The sequence below is a fragment of the Diachasmimorpha longicaudata genome, chromosome 11 (genome assembly GCF_034640455.1).
Source record: "Diachasmimorpha longicaudata isolate KC_UGA_2023 chromosome 11, iyDiaLong2, whole genome shotgun sequence".
Taxonomy (NCBI): domain Eukaryota; kingdom Metazoa; phylum Arthropoda; class Insecta; order Hymenoptera; family Braconidae; genus Diachasmimorpha; species Diachasmimorpha longicaudata.
The window spans coordinates 4,075,666-4,098,396 of NC_087235.1; the positions used below are offsets into that span (position 1 = coordinate 4,075,666).

Genomic DNA, 22,731 nt, shown 5'->3' on the forward strand with positions numbered 1-22,731 from the left:
CTGTTTTCTCCGGTAATTATTAATTACAATTTATGAAACTGCGTCATTGATTTAACAAAGCAATCACTGCGACACTAAAATCTTGTTCAAAAACAACTTGACCGAGCAGGCTGTATTTTTAACTCAATTGAATGAACCACCAGTTGTGGACGACAACGAATAAATTAGTAGTAAATTGTCTAACTAACGACACACCAGAGATTGGAGGAACAGTCCGCGAATATACAGCCGGGATGAATGATAATAAAAAAAATATAAATGAACCGTGCAATGCTAAGATTTTCAAAAATGTCAATAATGATTTCAAATAAATACCTACATTTTAGATTAAATAGTGGGGAGTTATGTTTTCAAGTTTTTTCTTCAATTTTTATAACTCACAACTCCCCTTTAAATACTTTAATGGAAGAAGTTATGCGGAAGAATAAAATTCTATGGATTTTTTTTCTATAAAAGAATTTCTTCAGAGAACGAAGAGACTCCTTCCAGAACTAGATAAAATTTACTATTAGACTTTCTCGCGGGCGATCGATGTAAGGAAAATTGCCGCTAATCAGCTTTATTTAATTATTACACAACATCGAGGCTATTATTTCATAAATCAACATTTTAAGTAACAAGAAAAAATATAATCTTTAATACTGTGATTCTGGGAAGCCCAATGCCAATGAAATAAAAACGTCAGGCTCCAAACAAAGAGGAGCATAAGGAAAACCTCGAGAAAATTATGACTAGATGTAAATATACATGTCGTCCAATGATAACAGCTGACTCAGAGAAATAGAAATCAAGGAAAATACCTAAGGAAAAATATTGGCAATTTCAAACATGCGGGTTCAGTGATGCGGATACACTCATCCAATGAATCCCACCCACATATGTGCAATGGGTATATAATCGCAGGCTCTGAGTTTTGATCATCAGTTACTGAAAGTTTCTCTGTGAAGATTTGTCGAATAATTCTCAGGACGAGGCAATCATGATGTGCAAAGTTTTGATTCTGGCTCTGGCTATTATGGGTGAGTCGAAGGACTTAATAGTGAAGGAGTAAAACCGTTCAAATTTAATATTTGTCTTGGATTTCAGGATATTTATGCAAAATTGAACAGAAATCCAGATAAATAATTTTAACGTTTTGTTTCTGGACTGTTTTCTTGAGTACTTAATTCACTTCCAGATTGATATTTGGGTTTACTAATTAATTTTGTGATTTTGCGTAGCTGTTTCCGCTAGGCCCCAGCATGGAGGTCACACCGGAAGTTTACCGAAGGAGACTGTTGTCAACGGAGTGACTTATCCAGAGCGTGAGTCAATTTTAATTTCCTCCGATTAAATATAGAATAAAATCTGCTGGATTTTCTGGAGGAATTGGTGCAATGAGCAAGACAAGAAATTGAAGACTGGGACTGGGACAACAGAAAAGACAAGAAACTAAGACTGTTTGCAGAAAAAAACAGTTCATAAGTTGGCTACAACAAAAACGTCTGAAGCATCTCCTCCAGAAATTTCCTTAAGACGAAAGTCTGTCCATTTGTCTAAACCTCGAAATTCTATTCTTTCAGTCCCATTGGACGGCTCAAACTGTGAAATTGGAGTGACTTACCACCACTTCGGCAACCTCTGCGAGTGCAAACCCGAGCACGAAGTCAGCTGTAAGCGAATTAAGAAAGATTAATAAACCTGAATGTCTCATCCGATTATATGATCAACCCAGTCAACTAATTGTCGAGCATTCCTGAACAACAATAACATCATAACTAACCCTGACAAAATGTCCGGACATGTGATGTACAAACTGAAATAAATGCATTCAAAATCCGAATAACGGTCTCAAAATATTGATTTGAAGTTGTTCCACCCTTTCTTACCGACACATCAACAATAGTTGTCGCAGCCTCCGCCCGATGTCACCCAGTCTCCAATTATAACCAATCCATAATCTCCCTGTCACCGTTGTACACCTTTCTCCAGTATGTGTGATTCGTCGACATTCCAGTGTCTTTATTTTTCCCGTTAAGAAGTATCCCTGACAAAAAATGTTGAAAAAACCCTAATGTATCGTGACACTATCAATAAAGCCCCGTGATGTCAAAACGTGACGATTCCAGAGATTTAACAAGTGTCTGTGCTATTTACACTGTGTGCCATTAAACGAGGATAAATCAGCACAAAAAAGGCAAAACTCAGTTCGTAATAAAACATCAATGCCATTGCAAAATGGCACGTACGAACAGCTGTCGTGCCGGAGCGCGTTGTACGCACTATTACGTACTTAAGACACGAGGAAAGTAGCGAATTTATCGGGAAAAAACGCGAAATAAGGGACTCTGACCGCTAAAACCGCACCCAGGAAATAACGGAGACGAGAGTCTGTTAATGCGTAAAATTTTCAAGAGTAAATAGATGCTCGACTGAGCACATCGAAGTGTTGAGTCAGAGAATAAAAAATTTTAACAACATTGCAAAGGCTCCACTGGTCAGTAATAACCTTCTCATTTGCAACAATCTGCCCTGGCCGTTGCAGTTCTTGAGATGCATCTTGTGACGTTTAAGGGAACATCAGGAGGAGTGATGGACACCCCAGTGAAGGGACACTTGTGAATTTTCATGACAGGAGAATTGGAGAAAACTCTAATGGGACTTTAATTGCTCGATCGGCCATTAATTGGTGAGTATTCAGGCGACGTTTTTTTGTGTCACTGGATTCATCTTCGTAATGCATACTGTCATATCTGGATTTATTCGAGGGATAATTTATTCATTCGTTTTTCTTTGATATCGTCCAGGGATTGGGGAATTGATGGCGAGAGGGAATGGAGAGTAATTTGTATGGAGATTGAGGTGGACTGAAGGTGGTGGATGGGTTGAGAGGAATTTTATGATTTTGACGGGGTTTACAGGGGTTATCGATCGATTTGTAAACACGTATGTGCGGAATTTATCAGTGGGTTAATGACCTGATATGTGTGCTGACCGAGGAAGGTATGGGACGATTTTTTCGTCAATGAAAAGTCGACTGTTTTCATCAATATTTTTCTTGGAAAGGCTAACCTTTGTACCGAGAGAGAAAATTAATTAATTAAAAATCATTCGTTTGTTCTGCTGAAGAATTGGGGATTTCCCTGAGCATTGTCATGTTGAATCAATTTAATTGTGAGCACAAGGAAAGTCTCTCCCCCAGAAACCAACAATTTTCGTCGTGATAATTCTTCTCGTGAAACGTTTGTTTGTTTTTCGAAACGTTGGATTGATTTTTCAAGATAGGGGAATGATTAAGGTAGAAGTGTTTAACAATAATGCGAAAACATTCAATTTCGTTATCGGCAATTGAAGCCGCAGGGATCAGACTGGATTATCCTCTTTCAAGGATGAATACCATTGCCCACGCAAATTTAATCGAGACTCCAGTATTACGGATTTTTATATTCTAGACATTAAAAAAGTAATTGTTCTGACTGAATGCGTAATAAGAAGCCAGGTACATGGTGGTTTCATCTGATTAGACATTGACCCAATTGTTGAAATCCCACGCGGGTAGGTAGATGCGTATTTAAAAGTCGCTTGATCGATTTCTCTCGTGACAATTTTTGTAATTCTATTTCATCGAAGAATACGTGATTAATCTGAGCCGTAAAATATTGTACTCTATTGTGGAATATCAGATAAATCGAAGAATATTAAAATAGTTATAGAAATTCCGTTCTTATCTCAAGTTCCGCCACTCAATTATATTCAAACATTCTTTCACTTCAATAGACTTCAGATGTGAAATTCAAATACGACCTACTAAGTGCATCATAAATCATGTATAACAAATGCATCAAGTTTTTCTATCCACGAACAGATTAATTTCCGCAAAAAACTAATTACATTTTATTACAAAATACGAGTGCGCTGTCATTAACATTCTCCACACGTGGCAAAGAACGAATTATTCACTCCTCGGTTCAATATTATCACCACCATTACAAAACTTTTTTTATTTTCAGTTAAATCAAGATGTGAAATTTACACAACTGCTGCACATCAAAACCCAGCGACGTACTCTATAATCAGAGAAATTAAATCCTCAAGGCATAAATAAACTCCGAAACGCCATGAAACTCGTGCCAGCAATTTACCTCGGATCGACGGCGATAGATCGTCGTTTCAGCAGCCCAATGTTACCCTGGATCACAAAAGAAATCAAACGAAGGAGCGATCTCCAGCGAGTAAGTTTTTCCTCTTTTTTTTACTAAAATTAATTTATTCAAATTCATTGCATAATGCGTAAACAGAATTCATCGTTCATTTTTTCCTTGGTCTTATACATAATTACTGGATTTATTATCTTCACTCTAAAAGACAGTAAAGGTCGTAAGAGAAGTGAGTGAATATGGCTGTAAATACTGCGAATGGTTTTCTCGCGTGCAGCCCTTATATTTTTTACCGCCCTATGTCTGCGTGTAAACTCTCATAGCGAGTATGCATGAAGGAGAAGTTTTTTTTCTTTCATTATAAAAGTCCCCTCGACTAAAACTCCATATGAACTCCCTATTTCTACACTTCACACGCTAATGTTTGCCCCCTCCCCCCTGACGTGAACCCCTATTCATGCTGTTGCAATCACCTAGATGGTATTTCAAATGATAATTTCCAATATTTTTATCAAACGTTTCTACAATTAAATGCAGTGAAATGTAAAAGCAATAGTTAAATAATCTTTCAACTGGTCTTATACAACTCCCACACTCAGGAATTTCCGGATGATTATTGCTGACTTTCTCAGATTGCAACAATTATGATGTGACACTTGAGAATGTAACAGCACCATCGCAGTCATCATTTTGATTTAAAGGGGGTGAAATGAGTTCTGTGGATTTTTACCAGTCGAGGATATTTGAATGCTTCAACGAAGTTTTGCATTTATGGATTTAAATTGTGAATGAGAAATTCCTTAATGGAGAACTTGGAGAAGATTGTTAATATTAAAAAACCCAACATTGCTATTATCTGAGCATTCAACAACAGAATTTTATACAGCATTGAATTCTCTCCAAGAGACCCGATTCGTCAGCGCGACAAAAACGACAATTTCCACTCCAAACATGTCCGTCGAAGGACTCTCTCGTTGCTTTTTCAATTGCATACACGAGAGACAAGAAAAAATAACAATGAAAAAGAATGGAAAAAAAATTAATTTCACAGCAATCTTTTATATTACACGTCCTTCACGTCACTTTGAGTTCTCAACAATGTTTCTGTTATGATTGTTGTGTTAATTTATGTGCATTCCATTAATTGAGAGCACGTTGATTTTCCCAGTAAATTTTAAACTGTAAACAAAATACTGTTGAGCCTCTGTAAATAGGGGAGTTATCTCTTCGCTTATCATTTTCATTTTGGAAAGGAAATATGCATTCTAGTGGAGTAGTCGTTAGTCGTTTTTACTGATTATCTGGGTGAAAAAATAACGTACGCAGACGCTTTATGGCATCTGCCCTGATAATGCGTGGGGAACAATACCTGTTCAAAATGAACGGCAGAGGGGAATTGCAGAAATACCGAGAGAGTACGGACAGTAGTTTTTTTTTTATTATTTCCTGGGAGGATTTTGCACGAGTGGTCCCATTGCGATAAAGAAAAATGCCTAGAGAACTTATTTAGGGACGTTTTCTCCGAGGATTCGTCAGCATAAATTTCTTCAATTTTTTCACTCGTGCGACAGTATATATAACGATTGAATGACGATAATTCTGATCTACTTTGGGATTTAGTTCACAGTGGAGAAAACGCTTTCTGAAAATGCAGCAATGGGATTCAGGTAATAGTCTCGTTCGTGACGTTTCATCTGCATTTTCCATTCCATGTTCTTTATCGTAACGACCTTATTTCACAATTGCCGCAGTTTTCAGTAACATTCATGTTTTTGTTTTTTTCTACTGGCGAAAATTGTCGTAATTATTCGGTCAACGTAAACATGTTTTCATAACTGGCCTCATTAGAATTTTCAAAAATGATTCAGGCATTTTGGATTTTACGCTTGCTGCATCGTTTAATGAATTCAATGAAAAACGATGGTAGAAATATTATTCTCCTTAGAATGTTCGCTTCAATTTATTGTTTTCCTACTGAATAGTATAGCATTTGTGAAATTGACAGGCAATAAAATTTTCATAGCATTCTTTACATCCCTCGAAATGACGATTCACAGCAAATATTTGAAATATCATTTCGTCCCTCTCCATTAAATTGACTCTTCATCGGGTATTTTATTTATTTGATGGAGGGAGAGGACTTATCGGCAAAATAATTGACAGCCTTCAATGGCATGGGTACAGTGACACTGATGGATTCGACCTAATTCAAACGGAAAACCTTTTTTTTTCATCATTTTTTCCAGGTAAATCTACTAGTGGCATCTGGATACATATCAGCGTACAAGAGTGACAAGGAGCAGCCCCTGTTCCGGCACTCACTGAGTGGCTCATCCAAGCCCCAACCAGTGGCAGCAAACTCCCAGGACGCCAAGGGTGGTAATTTCCTCTATCTTATCAAAGGAGATGATGGGCTTTACTATTATCATCTGTTCAAGGTCGAAAATGCTGAAACGGTGAGTCCAAAAAAAAAATGATCCATCATCTTCACCCCCTAACTTAGCGATCTCGTTTTAACTGAGACAAAGTGAGCACTTCCATCACATTAAATTCCGATAAATCATTGTTTCGATTGATCAGTAGAACATCATCGTCGTATTCAGATCGAATTTGTTGCATTGAAATCAGTTGGTCTCATTGAGTACACGCGTTTACATAACGTAAATTTCAAATGCCCACTCGTACACTCAATGAACAAGATGAGTAACAAAACGTGACGTTTGACATGAGCATTGGGGTTGGAATCTCTATTTCTAAATCAAACACAAGGAAACAGTGGCAGACAGTTTGGCAACTTAGCTCTTGGATATATCTCCGCAGGTATCAAAGTCCAAAGTTAAACTGGTGATGAAATTCCATAAATTCAGAGAATTCTCTCGTTACCGGTGAATTTTGTAAATAAAATTAACGGGACATTTGATTTATCGTTTCAAATATATTCTCAACTCTGCGAATAATCGGTGAATGCTGATGCGCACCGGTTAAATTATTTCATCAAAATCTAGTCGATTATTTTTCTTCTTAAAATTAAATGGAGAGTTTAATTTGTCATTGCGAACAATTTCATAGACTTATTAACGATTCGTGGAGGCTAATGCGCAGCAACAGCAACTGTGAGTTGCAATCACCAATGATTTGCTGGTAATTGGAGGAGTCAACAAATTCGTAAAATTTGTTTTTCAATTGAAATTGAAAAACATCACGTGCTGCTCGCGTGGTAAATAAGTTAAAGAGATTTTATAGTTGAGTGATAGAATTGAGCGAGTCATAGCAACAATATGGGAATCACAACAACTCCGTATGTAATTATTAAATCGTCTGACGAGCAACAGGTAATTTATGAATTGGACATTCCAGAAAATATAAAGACAAGTATTTTTCCAGGCCAAAAATACACGGCATGCTCCAGAATTGCACTCGTTACTAATTTACATATTGAATTTAATACGAAAGGAGAGACGAAAAACACGTTGGCTGTACGTGCTACTCCGACAACATGTCCAAATAATTATTTATAATATCTTAACACAGATATACCTCGTTTGACAGGACTTGTTGGCTTCGGCGCTTTGACCTATCCATAGGAGGGGAAAATAAAAATGAAGAAAACTCTAATGCTCCGTTCTCTCAATTCGTGTTGGAGGGTTTCTGAAAATAGCAACACGTGAAAAGCACATAGTGTTCACGCGTGAAACCAATGACCAACTATTAAGAGACCAGCCATGCGGGCTAGAGCTGAAAAGAGAACACTCGACGATATGCGACTCAAGAGCGACTCAATCATCTTGACGATTAATTCAATTGTTTATGGTTAGACTGGAAATAACTGGACTCTGTCTTTCATAACGCGAAAGTTGATTTTGCTACTGATGGCTGACAAAAACCACTCAATATGTACTCAAAATTCCCGAAATAAAGTAGCGATGTACTCATATACATTGAGAGCTGGTGGATACAGTGTTGAGATATAAAAATTTACGAGAGTTATTTTGCAAGTGCTTTTAGCGTTGAAGAAACTCGTCGAGAGCGAGTAATTTGATTTTTTCCTCGAAGAGCGGTTGCCATTCTTAACTGATTTCGGTTAAAAATGACTCAATAGTCGATATCTTTTACGATTATTGGATTTTTGGAGTAATTTCTGCTGCTCCAGACGAAGAAAAGCAGTTGAAAAAAATATTGAGAAATTTTTTAATGGAGGATAAAGCAAATGAACTACTGGGAAATTTTCAAATAAAAAATCCAATCGACAGCCGGACAATTAACCTGAGGTGTAAAAAGTTTACGACCGTTATTCTCTAAATGCCGGCAGCATCCAATCAATTCTTCGAGACAAGGTAACAGTCTCGAATGAATTTCCGTCCTCTAAACTCTGTAGCGTCTCATTTAATGTTATCGCTCCCTCAAGGTCTAGGCAATGACCACCTCCATCAAATTGGGGCCACTGTGCTCTCCACAAGGTCTGCACTATGTGGTCACATAGATTACCATCTCCCGACGTGAATAAACAGTCCCCAACGGGCACGAACTCCCTATTCACTTGAAACTCTTACGTTTTTATCAACGTCTGTACTCGTGGAGTCTATTGATTCGCAATTGCTGAATTTCTAGGCTCACGTAAATGTAGTTTATGTCGCGTGGAGCTACGTGAGAGAGTGCACTGATTGTGAAATACAGAGAATTGTTGGGTTTACTTCAAACTCCACATTTCAGCATTTTTTTTTCTCCGTTTTTTGCTCATTTTCTCCACTTTATTGCTGGGTATCCAATGATTCTGGTAATTAACAAATGCTTGGGTAGGCAGAATCACGGGTTTTATTGGGACAAAGATGAGAGTTGATTAAATAATCTCGTTTCCAGCGGAAGAGTTACAAAACCGTGAAAAAAGCAGATTTTAGCAATGATTGAGAACATTCTCTCATGCGGACAAACAATCTCAATAAACAATATTCTCTGCTGAAGAGGAAAAATCCCCTCTCATAAAATGATAACGATTGAACAGTTAATTAAATAATTATCAGTACAGAAATTTTTCGAAGTAATTTTAGTCGCCTAATGCAGGTGAAGAACGTTTTCTTTATCGTAATGTTCTGACTAAACTGTGGTAACATTCATAAGTTTCACAAGTTTCTTGATAAGAAAAAGAACCTTCTTAAATCAAGAAGGTTTCGCTTTATCTACAAAACAATTATCACTGTAGGCTTTTCTTTTGCTGTAGACGTTTACCAGGAATTTTTAAGTAAACGTCATTATAAAATGAAATGAACATGAAAAACCGAGGTCTCCGATGATTCTACAAGTGATCTTCATTAACATCAATTTACTGTCCAACAAGAGGAAAACAATTCTTCGATAAAATATTTTATTCCGGAGCAAATATTTTCCTCGTCAACACAACAATTTGTAGTGGAGTATTTCCATTATTCCGCACGTCTTTTAAATTTTCCATTTTATTTCAGATGTTCACTGACATTGTTCTACGTATATGCCATGGTAAAGTGACGACAAAGAGCGTGAGGTTGACGATAACATTTTGAATACACCCCATTATATGAAAGTAATCACAAGCACTCTGATTACATACGATGCGTTGACGAGTCCAATAAACAGGAAGAAACATTCAGTTAAGTGGCTTCCGAACTCATCGACAACTACGATAACCCATAAATTAATTGGTCCGGTTATTTCCAAGCACACGTGTACAAATTCACAACAAAAACAGATATTCAATGCAGCAAACTCATCTGTTGACTCCTGGCTCGATAGTCGCATGCCTCTGTCACAGCCGATTTTATTCGAGCCAATCATAATTCTTTCGTAAATTTCCCTTTGCAACAAACAACCAATAGCACATGCGAATAATGCACAGTACAATACCGTTAACTGGTTTCTCTCTTTAACGCTCGTACTATTATTAAATTTGTCCTCAGTGCGTTCGGGGTATCGAAGTTGTTCCTCGACAGTTTTGATTCAGTATTAGATTTTCATTCTTAAGTCACGCACGAATGGACGTGCACCGATATTACAAATCTAATATCAAAGTTCATATTTTTTGGGGAATGTCTTATGACACTGTTGTGATATTGTGAAGTTGTATTACTGGTTTTAATTTTCGAGTGAAGGAAATTTTAATTTTTAATTTTTTTGGTAGACGAAGTTCAACGGAAAATTTAAAAGTGGATTATTATTCGTATCTCGTAAAAGGTGAGTGAATGGTTTTTGGGAAGAAGGATTTTGGAATTTTTTGGAAAATTTGCAAATTACTTGGTTACTTAAGACTATTCCACTTGATGGGAATGACGATGTTTCTGTTGTGCACAGCGAATCGGGAAATCGTTCTGTTTACGTCAGCTGTTTTCGTTTCTTTCGCTTTTATTTGGTTGAAGTGGGATTGTGTAGCAAATTTTAAATTTAAATTTTATTAAATTAGACGGTCCTCTGAATCTGTCGTACACTTGCATATCTATATTTATTCGATATAACTCAAACATACCGTCGATAATTAGATTGTTGCGTATATTATTCCGCATCACTAATCATCAGTTATGAAAGGACGACGTACGAAGTGTCACATACTGGTGCTCCACATTCTGCTTTTTCCAGGATTTCTTTCATTCATTTTTTTTATTCAATCTCAACTAGCGTCTGAATTGACCCACGTTGGCACTTCATCTGAGCTAATCAACACAAGTTGACAAGTGGGTTGATGACCACAAGTGGTCTGATTTCCCTTTGATTTATCAATGATTAATATTCATGCTCCCCTGTTATCAGCGCAGCACATTCAGATGACGATCGAGTGTAAATTTAGCAACGGTGAAAGCGATAAGAAATTATACAACAGTTCATATTACCCACGGTCAGTTACTACACCATCCGAATGACTTGGTACCTGTTACAGCATTCATCATCCTTACGTGCAGTATGATGGTTTTTTTTTAAACATTTTTTTTTCCCATGTAAAAAATTGTTTTCCTCGACCCTCATGTCCATGATTTGACGTTACGTAAAAATAAAAGACGAGAGTGGGCACTTGTACATCTCTGCGGGTTTATTTTTGAGCTGACACGTGATGATCCGATGATACTCATAATTCTATCGATTATTTTTCCCCCCTGACTTTTTTTGCACTCCATTCAACGTCTTCTGTGAACTTGAATTCGATCGTTTCATTCATCATTTTTTTTTTCTTCGCTCCTCGCATGGCTTTTTCCCTGGCACTGACAAAATGACAGATCATCTGGCATTCAAGTTCATGGCTCAGTGATTCTTGATGTACATCAGTAATGAACGAAATGGTAGTGGACAGAGTTCATTAAAAAAATTAAACAATAGCTGGAGAGTTATTTCGTAACAATACATTGGTTATCTTCTAGGAAGTTCAGTGCATGAGTTTGTTCAATTGCACACTTGACTTCTAGTGGCCCCCTGTAGGATAAAGCCTCGTGTGGTTTTTACTCAATGGCTGACCGGGATAACGCAAATTGATGGTCTTGCAGTGGTACGGTGGAACACAACAACCAGAGATGCAAGAATAATTGAGAATTTTTACAACATTCAGCTTGAGTTCGCTTAGTTCTTAATTCAAAGCGCAATTGAGTTATTACTGGACAATAATTTTTTAAGGGAGGTTCATGGTGCATTAATTTATTATTCTTGAAAATTTACAGACAATCCAATATAATTATTAATTGATGTCGCTATTCCTCTCCTAGAAAATAATCTCAATTTTCGATATTTACCTTTTTGTATTGTGATCTTGTCACCTCTGGGTTTTGATGGGGTAAATTCGCTCGTCCAATACCTCATTACGATATCAACAAAACAGACAGACTAAATTATTCCCTCAACACTTCAGCTCGTTTAAATGTATTATGAATAATTATTCAACCATTGTACTGTGAAATTATGGATGAGTGGAGACAATGTTTTGTAGATTAAATTGGCTATTGGATCGTGTCAAAATAGCACTTGCGCATGTCCTACGCTATTTCTCTGGGACTTCCCTTGAAAATCTCGAATGATGTTTCAAGGATTCTGCATGTGCAGTGCACGTCATTCTTCGAAATAGATCGGTGAAATTTGGGGGAGGTAAACAGCTGGGAATGAATGTTTCCTTTGGTAGTTTTGAAGAGCTCTGATTGTACTTTTGAATGTTTAATCGACGGCTATTCTAGAAAGCCAGTATTCTAATTTAATTTATTCAATAATGACCGAAAAATTGAGGAAATTGAACCGGAAATTCTACAATTTGTAATGTTTTAGGAAAATCGGAAAAATTCCATGTTCCTTCTTAGAATGAAAAGATTGGATGGGCCCATCATGGAGACAATATTTGTCTTTTCCAAGAGGGTGGTCTAAGAAGGGAGTGCCAACAAACATTTCTATCGATTGCTCTTGTTTATCATGTCAACTTGGAGTCCTTCCCTCATCTTTCGCCCCTCGCAGACGTTTCCACTCCTCCAAAACGAAAAAATAATCCAATTAGACCTCACGCAACCGAAAAACCACATGACCGTCTGGGTCTCAAATTCTCCCAAAGATTAGTGGGAATAAAAAATCTAAATACAAATAAGAATGAATTTGGATGTCTCAATGCGAATTACTCGTCTTGACCTTCGTACCAATTCCTTTTTTTTCCCAACTGTGTAAAGTTCTTCTCGTCCTCTATTTTCCCATCCGTTGGTGGAATCACGATGTGAGAGACTCACATTCGTGAAAGAGGAGTCACGCAATCGGAGGGGAAGTGAGAGAATTGGAGGCGTCGCGGCGCTTCCCCACGACACTAGCCAGTCTATGCCAGTGCGTCCTCACGTCAGGGACCGTCTCGGGTCTCCCGTTCTCCAGCTGGAAATTAACACACTCGAGACATTTTTATGTACAACTACAACTGGTTAATTGCGTAATTAAAACGTCAGTGACTCGAATCGACTCAGACGGGTGTCTTTCCATAGGAAAATGATCAAAGTGCAGTGGAATAATTGGGAAAAGTCTACGAATTGATTTTTGAGAATTTGAATATTTATTGAACAGTGATAAATCAGTTCATGATGATTACGGTGCCGATGGGCACTTCCAGCCCCTATTTCACGGTGACATCGTTCAGCGATGCTAGTACACTCAGGAAAAGGCCACTGGTAAGAGTGTGATGATTGTTCAGCTACATGGAGATGAAAGTCAAATGCCAGGAGCTGAAATCGCGGATAATGGCAGCTCAAAAATAGAAAGTTGAGAACCAAAAGTGTATGGAATTCTATTCTTGGAAATATTCATCAATTGTCCATCTACCATGTCATTCTGTGCACGATAATAAACAGCTAAAATTCTAAATTGAGAACTGATAGACAGAAATTGTTCTCCATTCCTAATTTATTTATTTATTGATTTCAAATTCAAAAATAGATGTGGCAAGAACAGAAACTATCGAAAATTTTGGCTTTAAAATAGAGAATCAAACAGCTGAGGGATATCAGGTTCTCTTTATCCGGAAATTATTATCAAAAAGGCCATGTGGTGTATGCCATCTGACTCCTGATGCTATGATTGATGCACACAAAATTAATCAGCATATTGTTTTACTTCAATCTTCTCTCTCATTCGGCTTTTTTAAAAATCCTCTCAGCTTGTTCTCGTGAATATTCAATAAACCTCTTTTTTAAACCGCACGAAACTAAAATTAATTGAGAATCATAAAATTCGCGGCGATTAATATTCTCTATTCCCCATTAATTCAAAATGTCAGGATCGAGTCACGAGGAATATTAACTAGAGAATAAAAGAGACAAATAAAATATTCTTCACGTGAAAATACTCACCAAAAAAACCGCACATCTGGTGTCGTGTAATTATTCACGTGATTGGTCTATATAAAATTAATCAGCTGATTGTTTCCGTCTAATTTTCTTTCATCCCACATTTTCTCGGAAAAAAAACTGTTCACCGTACATTAGCCTGAACGCATTTCTAAATCGGTATCCTCGCCCCTCTGGGGACACTCGGAATCTGACGACACTGCCAACATCTATAGATCCCACGATTTTAAGAAAATACCGTATAAATGATCATCGACTTTCTAAGAAACTTATTATCCAACTTCCATGATTATCAGTATCTCGTTGTGATTTAGCACGCAACGTCCCATCCATTATTTTCCCAACAATTTTCCATTGTTGAATAACCAGTCCCAATCTCCATTCCACGTTGAACAATAAAAATGAAAAAAAAACGACAGCGACGAGGGGGAAAAATAACAGAATATTTCAAGTCTGTGAAAGAGCAGAACGTTAAGTGACGTAAAAAATTGCCATAAATTACTCAATCAATTGCGTGTGATTGACATCTACAAGTGACGTAAACGAGTGTCAACGTAAAAATTTAATTCAACGTCAAGTGCACAATCAAAGTACCTGTGCTTTCAAACAATATGAATTAGATCTCCAAGCACAGGCGCTAAATCAAATATCCCCTCGGGCGTGATGGGAATGCATTCCATCATGTGTTTACGAATTCAATTTGCACTTTAGCATTTGTCTGTTTCTGTTGCATTAATTCTCATTGCAAACCTTACACGTAATTTTTTGTTTTTCAATCGTTTGTTATTACATTCAGTCAAGTGCAGAGAAAAGAGGCCTTTTATGAATAGAAATTTATGGTAATTCTGTTTCTCTCTTTTCTTTCGAAGAAATTCATTGAAATATTCATTGGCAGATACCACTTTTCTTCAGATTCCATGTGAATCTTCAAGAACTCCGTGACTCGACTTGAGTTCTTTGGATTCCGGAAGTTGGAGAACAAAAAAATATGTATTCACACGAAGACCTCTCATTTATTTTATTTTCACACTGGGAATTCAAGGCGACGATTACAAATAAAAAAGCAAAAAAATTGCATACATATGGTCTTCATTTGCCAGATTGAAAAAGAATGGCCATGTGCGTTGGCTTTATTACTGGGTAATAATAAAAGTAAGGAACGTAATTGGATAACAGAAGCCCGATTGGTTGCCCGATGTTGAAGTTTTCTGTGTCAGTTAACTGACTGCGAAATTGTGCACACATTTTATATGTGGGACATTCGTATTGGCAAGTTGTTCAACCTTTAGAGATGATTGGGAGACGACTACTTGTGCGAGGCTCAAACCAGCGAACGATTCGCCAGTGCACGATTACTTTTGGCGAAATTCAGGGGTGAGAATGGATTTTTGAGCTCGTGCAATTGCTCGACCCTTCATCCAGCTAAAATCCCCTGAATTCAATTTCTCGTCGACGAATACTCCGCTGGTTTTCACTTCATTCACTCGGTCTGTTCAAAGTTCAAGTTCTAATTCTTGTAGGTTGATTTCAACACATGTTCGTTAAAAAAAAAATCACTTAATTACAGTGCATTTAGAAATAATTTAGGCTTTATCTAAATGATTCTTAATGGGTACAGATAGTGTTTCGAGGCACCAGGGGATATTAATAATGAACACTCGAAAATGACCAACTGAAATTTTTAAATAAATTAATTTTTAAGATGAATTGATGTACCTTGCGATGCATGTGTGTCCACGTAAATTCGTACGAAGAATTTATTTTCGGTCTGGCCTTCGTTGCAAGTTTTTAACGTTGCGAAACTAATCTTGTTTATCGATAGACTGAATCCGCCTTTTTTTCTGTTTCTCTCTGTCTTAAAAATAGTTCAGTAATATTTTGGGGTGTCTAGGTCTTATATCATTGGGGATAAAATAATCGGGGAGGATTTGTCCGCGTAGGGCGATAAATTTTGGACGTTTTTACGTAGCTTTCTGTGGGTTCGCTGGACTACTTTGGAGTGTTACGTTTATATGCGGTATTGCGCACTGGAGAGATTATTGACACATGTGTCAGACTATTTCCTAATCGCTCTCTCGTTACGGAATATTCCCCGATTTTTTCACAACATTTGATCGATTCTAGGGGTATTTTTCTTGATACAGAATTTATGGGATTTTCTCTTTTTAGGTACACGAATTATTCAACGCCATGAAGGAGCAATCGTCCTTGTCCAGGGTCGACAGGGACAGGGACCTCCAGAGGTCCAATAGCAGTGCCGCTGCTCTGACGACAATCGGCGCTGACATATCCCCGAGCTCATCCCACTTTTTCGAGGTAAAAAAATACTGAATGGTGAAAATTAGGGGTGTACAATTGCATTCATGAAGCCAACCGTAAATGTGTCGTTTTCTGGCCCAAAAAGGATCGAAATGAAATTTGAAAATTTAAACGAATAAATTCTCTGAAACATTTAGTGCCGACAACAGACGATTTTTTACCAAGTTCGGAGAACTCTCGTATCTAATGCTCAGTCTAGAGGCCCAATTTAGCAACATGATGAGCGATATTTGTCACGAATGGAAAAGTCATTAGAGATTAAAAAAACAGCTGGCTCTATCACAATCTACAGTGACCTTCACGATTTTTTCGTCAGTTTTTTTCTAACCGAAAATGACCGGTGGCTGGCCTTCAGCTAGTGACATGTCATTTATATGTAAAATAGTGTTAAAATTTACGCTTCCCTTATATCCCCGGTGACGATGGAAAAATATCTCAAACTATTTGTGCAATATCTCTTGTACCTCTGTGGATGTTTCACGTCCTTTGATTAATCCATTAATTTCCATATTTCATCAGGTACTTTATGTCGGAAAAATAAAGTTGTCTCATCAGAAGGTCCCGGAGTCATTCATTGACGATGCTCTTATGAAGTTCAAGGCTTACGGTCTTGAGAAGTCTAAATCAACAGCGAGTAATCTGCTTGCTGAGTGTCAGCAATTACGTAGGCAGGCTCATCTAGCTGCCAGTAATGAAAACCGGAGAGATAGCGGGGTGAGAATTAAATTACACGTCTCTCACGTTAATTTCACATTTATAACAATAGTTTTTAGATGTTGATCTTCAGTAATCTTGAGAAATATTTAATTTATAGAATTTCGTAAGTCTGGAGGAAAGAACAAATTAAAAATTATAAAAAAAATAATCACGAACCAAAAAACCATGAAAACCCAGTTATAGCCCGAGTTCTTGAAAATATTTATTCATCTAATTTGAATTATCGAAACAAAAAAAAAATAAATTAATATTGTAAGAGCGCTACGATTATTTCTCCATTCCAGGATTCCTCAACAAGTGACCTGGGCAGCAGTGACAACGTCTCAGGAGCCAGTATAATCTCCCCAACGAGTCCCCTGAGTGTAACAACGCTTGGTGGATCTGTGGAGTCCCTGCCCGCGCCCCCCACCGAGATCCAGGAAAGTCCTCAAGCAAAGAAAACTGTGAATGCAACAATGCAACCACCTGAGATGATGAGAAATAGAGCAGCCTCGACAGGCAGTGTCCTAGGGCCTCGACGAGGCTCCGCATCAAAGGGAAACGACGATCACAATCGTACAATGTTATTCCAGGTAAATATTCCAAAAGGACAATTCCTCCGGTGAAATTATGAAAGCCTGAGAAAGTCATTGAATGAGAGGCAGTATTTATTAATTATTTAAATAACCCAAGTCCCATATCAGTCATCACACATTTACATTCTCGAAATATCTAAAGAATACAATTAACAAATTATTCTTGTATTATTTATTGCAGGTGGGTCGCAGTGATCTCAGGCTCATAAGCCCCGACAGAAAAGGCGTTCTGTTCCACAAACAGCTAAAAGACATAGCAAGTTGCGTCCAAGGACTAAAGAACCCTGAGCACTTTGGTTTCATCTGTCGTGAGGTATCTGCCGAGTGTTTTATCGCTTACATCTTCAAATGTCAATCAGCATCGGTCGCTGATGATCTCGTTGGTGCTATAACGCAGGCATTCATAGCAACGTGCAATGGTGCAAAAAAAGAACGTCACACAATACTCCAGTGTGAGCACTGCCCTATGGTGTGGTACAATAATCTGTGCCAAGCAATCGAGGGTCAGGGAGACAGAAAGACCCAGAGTATAATATTCACACGTATGGAGCTCCTCCCTGAGGACGAGCAGGAAATCGTTGTGACAAAATACAAAGGCGCTGAGGCTGCTGGTGGCTCCGGTCGTGAATTCAGTTTACGGGAACAAAATCAATTTTTGATGATGCTATTACGTGCCCACTGCGAGTCCAAGCAGTCACGACACGTTCACGATACAGCTGAGCAAAGAAGTGAATTTTTAAATCAATATCTGAGTGTTGGAGTGGGAAGTACAATATTTATGAAGGCCAAGAGATCGTTAACCAATTCGTTCGATCATCTGATGAAGCGAAAAGGCTCAAGAGATGATTTTGGATTAAATTCACACGTTAGAGATAATGCCTCTAGGAGTGAACGAGGTAGCCCTGTTGGAACGATGCCTGGTATGATGGGTGAGGTAACACCAGAGTCCAATCGTCCCAGATCCCTCAGGGTCTCTCCCGAGCAGCAGTTGATGGTTAACACAGGACCAAAGAGCCCCATGATGGATATATTCCTGAAAGTGGGCAATTCACCAAAGATGTCGCCCACTGAGGCTGAAGACAACACACGATTGCAGTCGAACAGCTCTTGGAGGCAAGCAATACTCAATCGAGTTGTCACACCTGGAAAGGATCAGGATGCCAGGGACGACAAAAATACCAGGGATAAAGTACAAGTGACGCCGAAGCGGTCTAAACAGGAGTTACGAGAACTGTGGAAAAAGGCGATTAATCAACAGGTAATTTTGATAAGAATGGAGAAAGAAAATACGAGACTCAGGGTGAGACAGGAGGAGGCGACTATGAAGAGGATAAAATTGGAGTACGATGAATTGAGTAGTTGTGCCCGTGAATTGTCAGAGGTGTGGGATTTGTTGGTGAGCAAGGAGAGCAGGATATCAACAAAGTGTGACAATCAGATGCTTCTGCAGGCGATTAAACAGGGAGTGCCCAGGGGCAAACGAGGGGATGTCTGGCATTTTCTTGCTGAACAATTTTGCCTGAAAATGCCACCTATTGATACTACAGAATTTCCCAATTATAATACGCCTTATGATTTACTACTGAAACAACTCACCAGTCAGCAGCACGCGATATTGATTGATTTGGGTCGTACATTTCCGAATCATCCTTACTTCAGTTCACCCCTTGGTCCAGGTCAGCTGGCTCTGTTCAATCTCTTGAAGGCTTACTCATTACTGGACCATGAGGTGGGCTATTGCCAGGGCCTCAGTTTTGTAGCTGGTGTTCTTCTACTTCACATGTCTGAAGACCAGGCCTTCTTCCTCCTCAGGCACCTCATGTTTAGGAGAGGCCTTAGGAAACTTTACTTGCCAGATATGGCTGCCCTTCAGCTGCACCTCTATCAACTGTCTAGACTGCTTCATGACAGGTTACCCTCGATTTACTGTCACTTCGATAAACACGAAGTATCGCCAACTCTCTATGCAGCGCCCTGGCTACTCACACTCTTCGCCAGTCAATTTCCCCTGGGCTTTGTCACCAGAGTTTTCGATCTTCTGTTCCTAGAGAGCTCTGAAGTCATATTCAGAGTCGCTCTTGCACTGCTGGAGGAGCATCAGGAGCAGCTGCTGATGTGCGACAGCTTCGAGGAGATCATGGAGTATCTCAAGGTGACAGTACCAGCTGTTGACAAAGCCATCTTGGATCGTGTAATGAAGAGAGTCTTCTATCCAGACCTGGAGATCCCCAAGCAGTTGAATGAGTACAGAGTTGAGTATCAAGTCCTCCAGGAGGAGATGTTGTCCGTCAAACCCCAGATCGAGAACATGGAGAAACTCGAGTTGTTGAATAAACAACTCACACAGCAGAATGCCCATCTCACTTCACAACTGGAGATTGCTGTGAGCAATCTCCAACGTCTCGAGAGCACCAGATCATCTCAGCAGTTATCTGTTCACAAGCTCGAATCGCAAAATCGAAGTTTAGAGGTGACAGTTGCAACTCTGGGGTCATTCGTCCAACAATTGGCTGAGACTAGGACTGATATTGAAATTCCTGGTGATGTCAGGAGGATAATAGCACAATTCAGTGTTGCTGAGAAGCGTCGCAGTAATAGCACCAAATCATTTCCTCTGAAAGTGATTGAGGACAATAATAATCGGTATGAGCCCACTAAGAGCAACTCCACAGGACGAGAAACAAAAATATTCCTCAAGAGCAATATGGAGCCCCCTTATCCACTCAAATCAGCCCTCAGTCAACCGAATCTTGGTACTAAGCTTGAAAAAATGTCATCTTTCTTTGCTAATTCTCATAATCATATTAAACAGCAACGAGCCCAAATGGCAGCTTTGAGAAATGAAAGTATTGGTGAACACACATTGAATAATAATGATGAGAATGATCCCAAGACTGTTAACATTGACATACAAATAACTGACACTGTTAATACGACAACTGACAATGTTATACAGAGTGACAATAATTTGAAGATTGAGACTGGTAGTTTGGAGAAATCTAGTTCGTTGCCGTTGAATGCGAAAATGAAACTGAAACCTACCAAGTCTGCCTATGAACTTGGATCCGTCAAGAAAATTCCCACTACCAAATTGGACGACAGTAATGACACTGTCTCCAGTCTTGGGACTGTTCATCCACTCGATTCTTGCAGCGATGTTAATTTCAAGTATGGGGGAACTACAAAATTAAAGTGCATAAAGCCGGTGAGACTATCGAGTCAGGGACAGAATGAGAACCTCAGCAAGGAACTGCAGAGCCAAAATCCAGAAATTCTCACCAGATAACACATGGTACTTGTCACAATTAATGAGGAGTGAATCGTTGGATGAAGATTTCACAATTAGTGGAGTCACTGTGTCAATTATGATAGGTCTGTCTTCTAGATTTATTTCTTTGTTCTTTTCTATGGATTGGAAGGGTTTTTGGGGGAGGGATAATCACGAAATAAGTTTGGGGTTTCAATTTCAAAATTTTTCCGTCAATATTTCAGAGGAAATACTGAACTTCATGAGTGATTAGCCTTCGTGTCCATTTTTTTTATCAGAAGACAGAATCTTCATTATTTTCGTCCACACGCGTCCATATTATCCTGTGCTAGTGAGAATCATCGAATGAATTACACGGTTATAACATTAAAAACAGTATTTAATTGGGTAGAATCCGGTATTAAGTTCTAGTGGTTTAAAAGCCAACGTGTACTTCAATTATTCTTCATTGTTAAAGATCACTTGAATCATTAGGTCGCACAAAATGAATTAACGGGTTTATTTTTTATCAGTCTTCTTCATCAGTGATGAAATATAATATATCAAGTGTAGAAATTTCTAAATATGAAGAGAATATCACGATGTCTTGCCTATATAATAGACTTAATAGAAAGTCCTATTGATTAATTGAAGGCAAACTAGTTAAACTTGGATCCCTTAATGCGGTGTGCCAATTAAACAATATATTGTATATTTACAAAGTTTATGAAAATAGTCTGTCAGGGAAGCAACAGCACGACTATAGCATCTGCGAATGCTCTCTAAAAAAAATTCTGAAATCTAAAATTGGGAGTAACTGTCAATCGAAACCTTACACATCTCTAAATGACTGCCAAATTAAAATAACACCTGGAGCTATTGAAAGAAAAATAGGTTTAACATTTATTCAGTACTTATTGTTGACTAACTTAAACACTGTAGTACAAATCATATGAGAATAAAATAGAGTTCAGTATTCGATGAATGTTTAACTGGAAATTGCATAAAAATGAAATAACGTTTGATTGAAAAAAAAATGGATGGAAAAGGTCGATGGTCATGGAAGTGGAATGGTCATGGAAAGAGTAAATACAACTTACGAAAAAAATTATCTATATTTTCTAGTACTTAGATTTATACCACTCTTGGTGAAATAGCAGTCGTGTATTTATGAATGGTAATTAATCCGAGAGGATCAATTGATTTAGTGTTAAAGAAGAATTTTAATGGCATAGTTGCCAGTGATGAGCCACTATCACAGCCCGTACTTGATCAGTGTACATAAATTACAGATTAAAATAAAAATATAAGGAATAGCCGTAGTACAGTATATGTGATGAAATTGTATTGGAAAAATTTTTCTCATGAAAATTTAGGGAGTGAGTAGGGCATGCTGTAGATGAATGTTTCATTCAACTCTTCGGTCGACCATTGATGAAATAATTATTGAATATTCTCGATTCACTTCCACAAATGCTTCCTTAGGTACATCATCGTTGGTGAAGGATATGAATGTCGTCTCGAATAAGAAAAGACGTCAGAAAAATAAAGAATCCAGTCTTGTTCATAGTGATACTAGAGTAGTGAGCAATTTCCATTGAACTGGAAATGGTGATAAGATGTGACGACGACGATAAATATTTTCTCGTTCACATTTATTAAAATCTTTCATTTTTTATGGAAAATATCATTAAAATGCCAGTAAAATGTATCGATTTATTTTAAGGTAAATTGTGAGATAAAATGGATAATATATACCCCATTTCGATGCTTAATGGAGATCAGAAGAATTACATATGTGAATTGTCTTCAATAAATCAACATCAAATGTGAATTTTAATTATTCTAGTCATTTTTTAGAAATTCCTTCCTTAATTACAATACTTACTTCGTTGTGAGGGCTTTATCATCAAATATAACGAGACGAA

General features: G+C 38.0%; 1 protein-coding gene across 6 annotated transcripts; it reads left to right on the top strand.

Moving 5' to 3' along the window:
• The first annotated feature begins 1,975 nt into the window (after nt 1–1,975).
• Plx (pollux) lies at nt 1,976–22,643 on the top strand. Of its 6 annotated transcripts, XM_064130387.1 has the most exons (7): nt 1,976–2,668; nt 3,990–4,211; nt 6,383–6,592; nt 16,115–16,261; nt 16,784–16,978; nt 17,266–17,553; nt 17,738–22,643. In XM_064130387.1, exons 2-7 carry the CDS (start codon nt 4,098–4,100, stop codon nt 20,840–20,842), a joined length of 4,059 nt encoding a protein of 1,352 aa, XP_063986457.1. In that variant the 5' UTR covers nt 1,976–2,668; nt 3,990–4,097; the 3' UTR covers nt 20,843–22,643. The 6 variants fall into 6 exon arrangements, with proteins under 6 accessions (XP_063986457.1, XP_063986459.1, XP_063986460.1 ...); XM_064130389.1 differs by lacking the exons at nt 1,976–2,668; nt 3,990–4,211; nt 6,383–6,592 and adding an exon at nt 9,643–9,756; XM_064130390.1 differs by lacking the exons at nt 1,976–2,668; nt 3,990–4,211; nt 6,383–6,592 and adding an exon at nt 10,043–10,337.
• The last annotated feature ends 88 nt before the right edge of the window (nt 22,644–22,731 follow it).

What these genes read in the sequence shown, in the direction of transcription:
- Plx (XM_064130387.1), top strand. Translation starts at nt 4,098, where the DNA reads ATGAAACTCGTGCCAGCAATTTACCTCGGATCGACGGCGATAGATCGT. An exon ending in AGGTCGAAAATGCTGAAACG is followed by an intron (nt 6,593 to 16,114) that starts GTGAGTCCAAAA and finishes TTCTCTTTTTAG; the next exon opens with GTACACGAATTATTCAACGC. An exon ending in ATCGTACAATGTTATTCCAG is followed by an intron (nt 17,554 to 17,737) that starts GTAAATATTCCA and finishes TATTTATTGCAG; the next exon opens with GTGGGTCGCAGTGATCTCAG.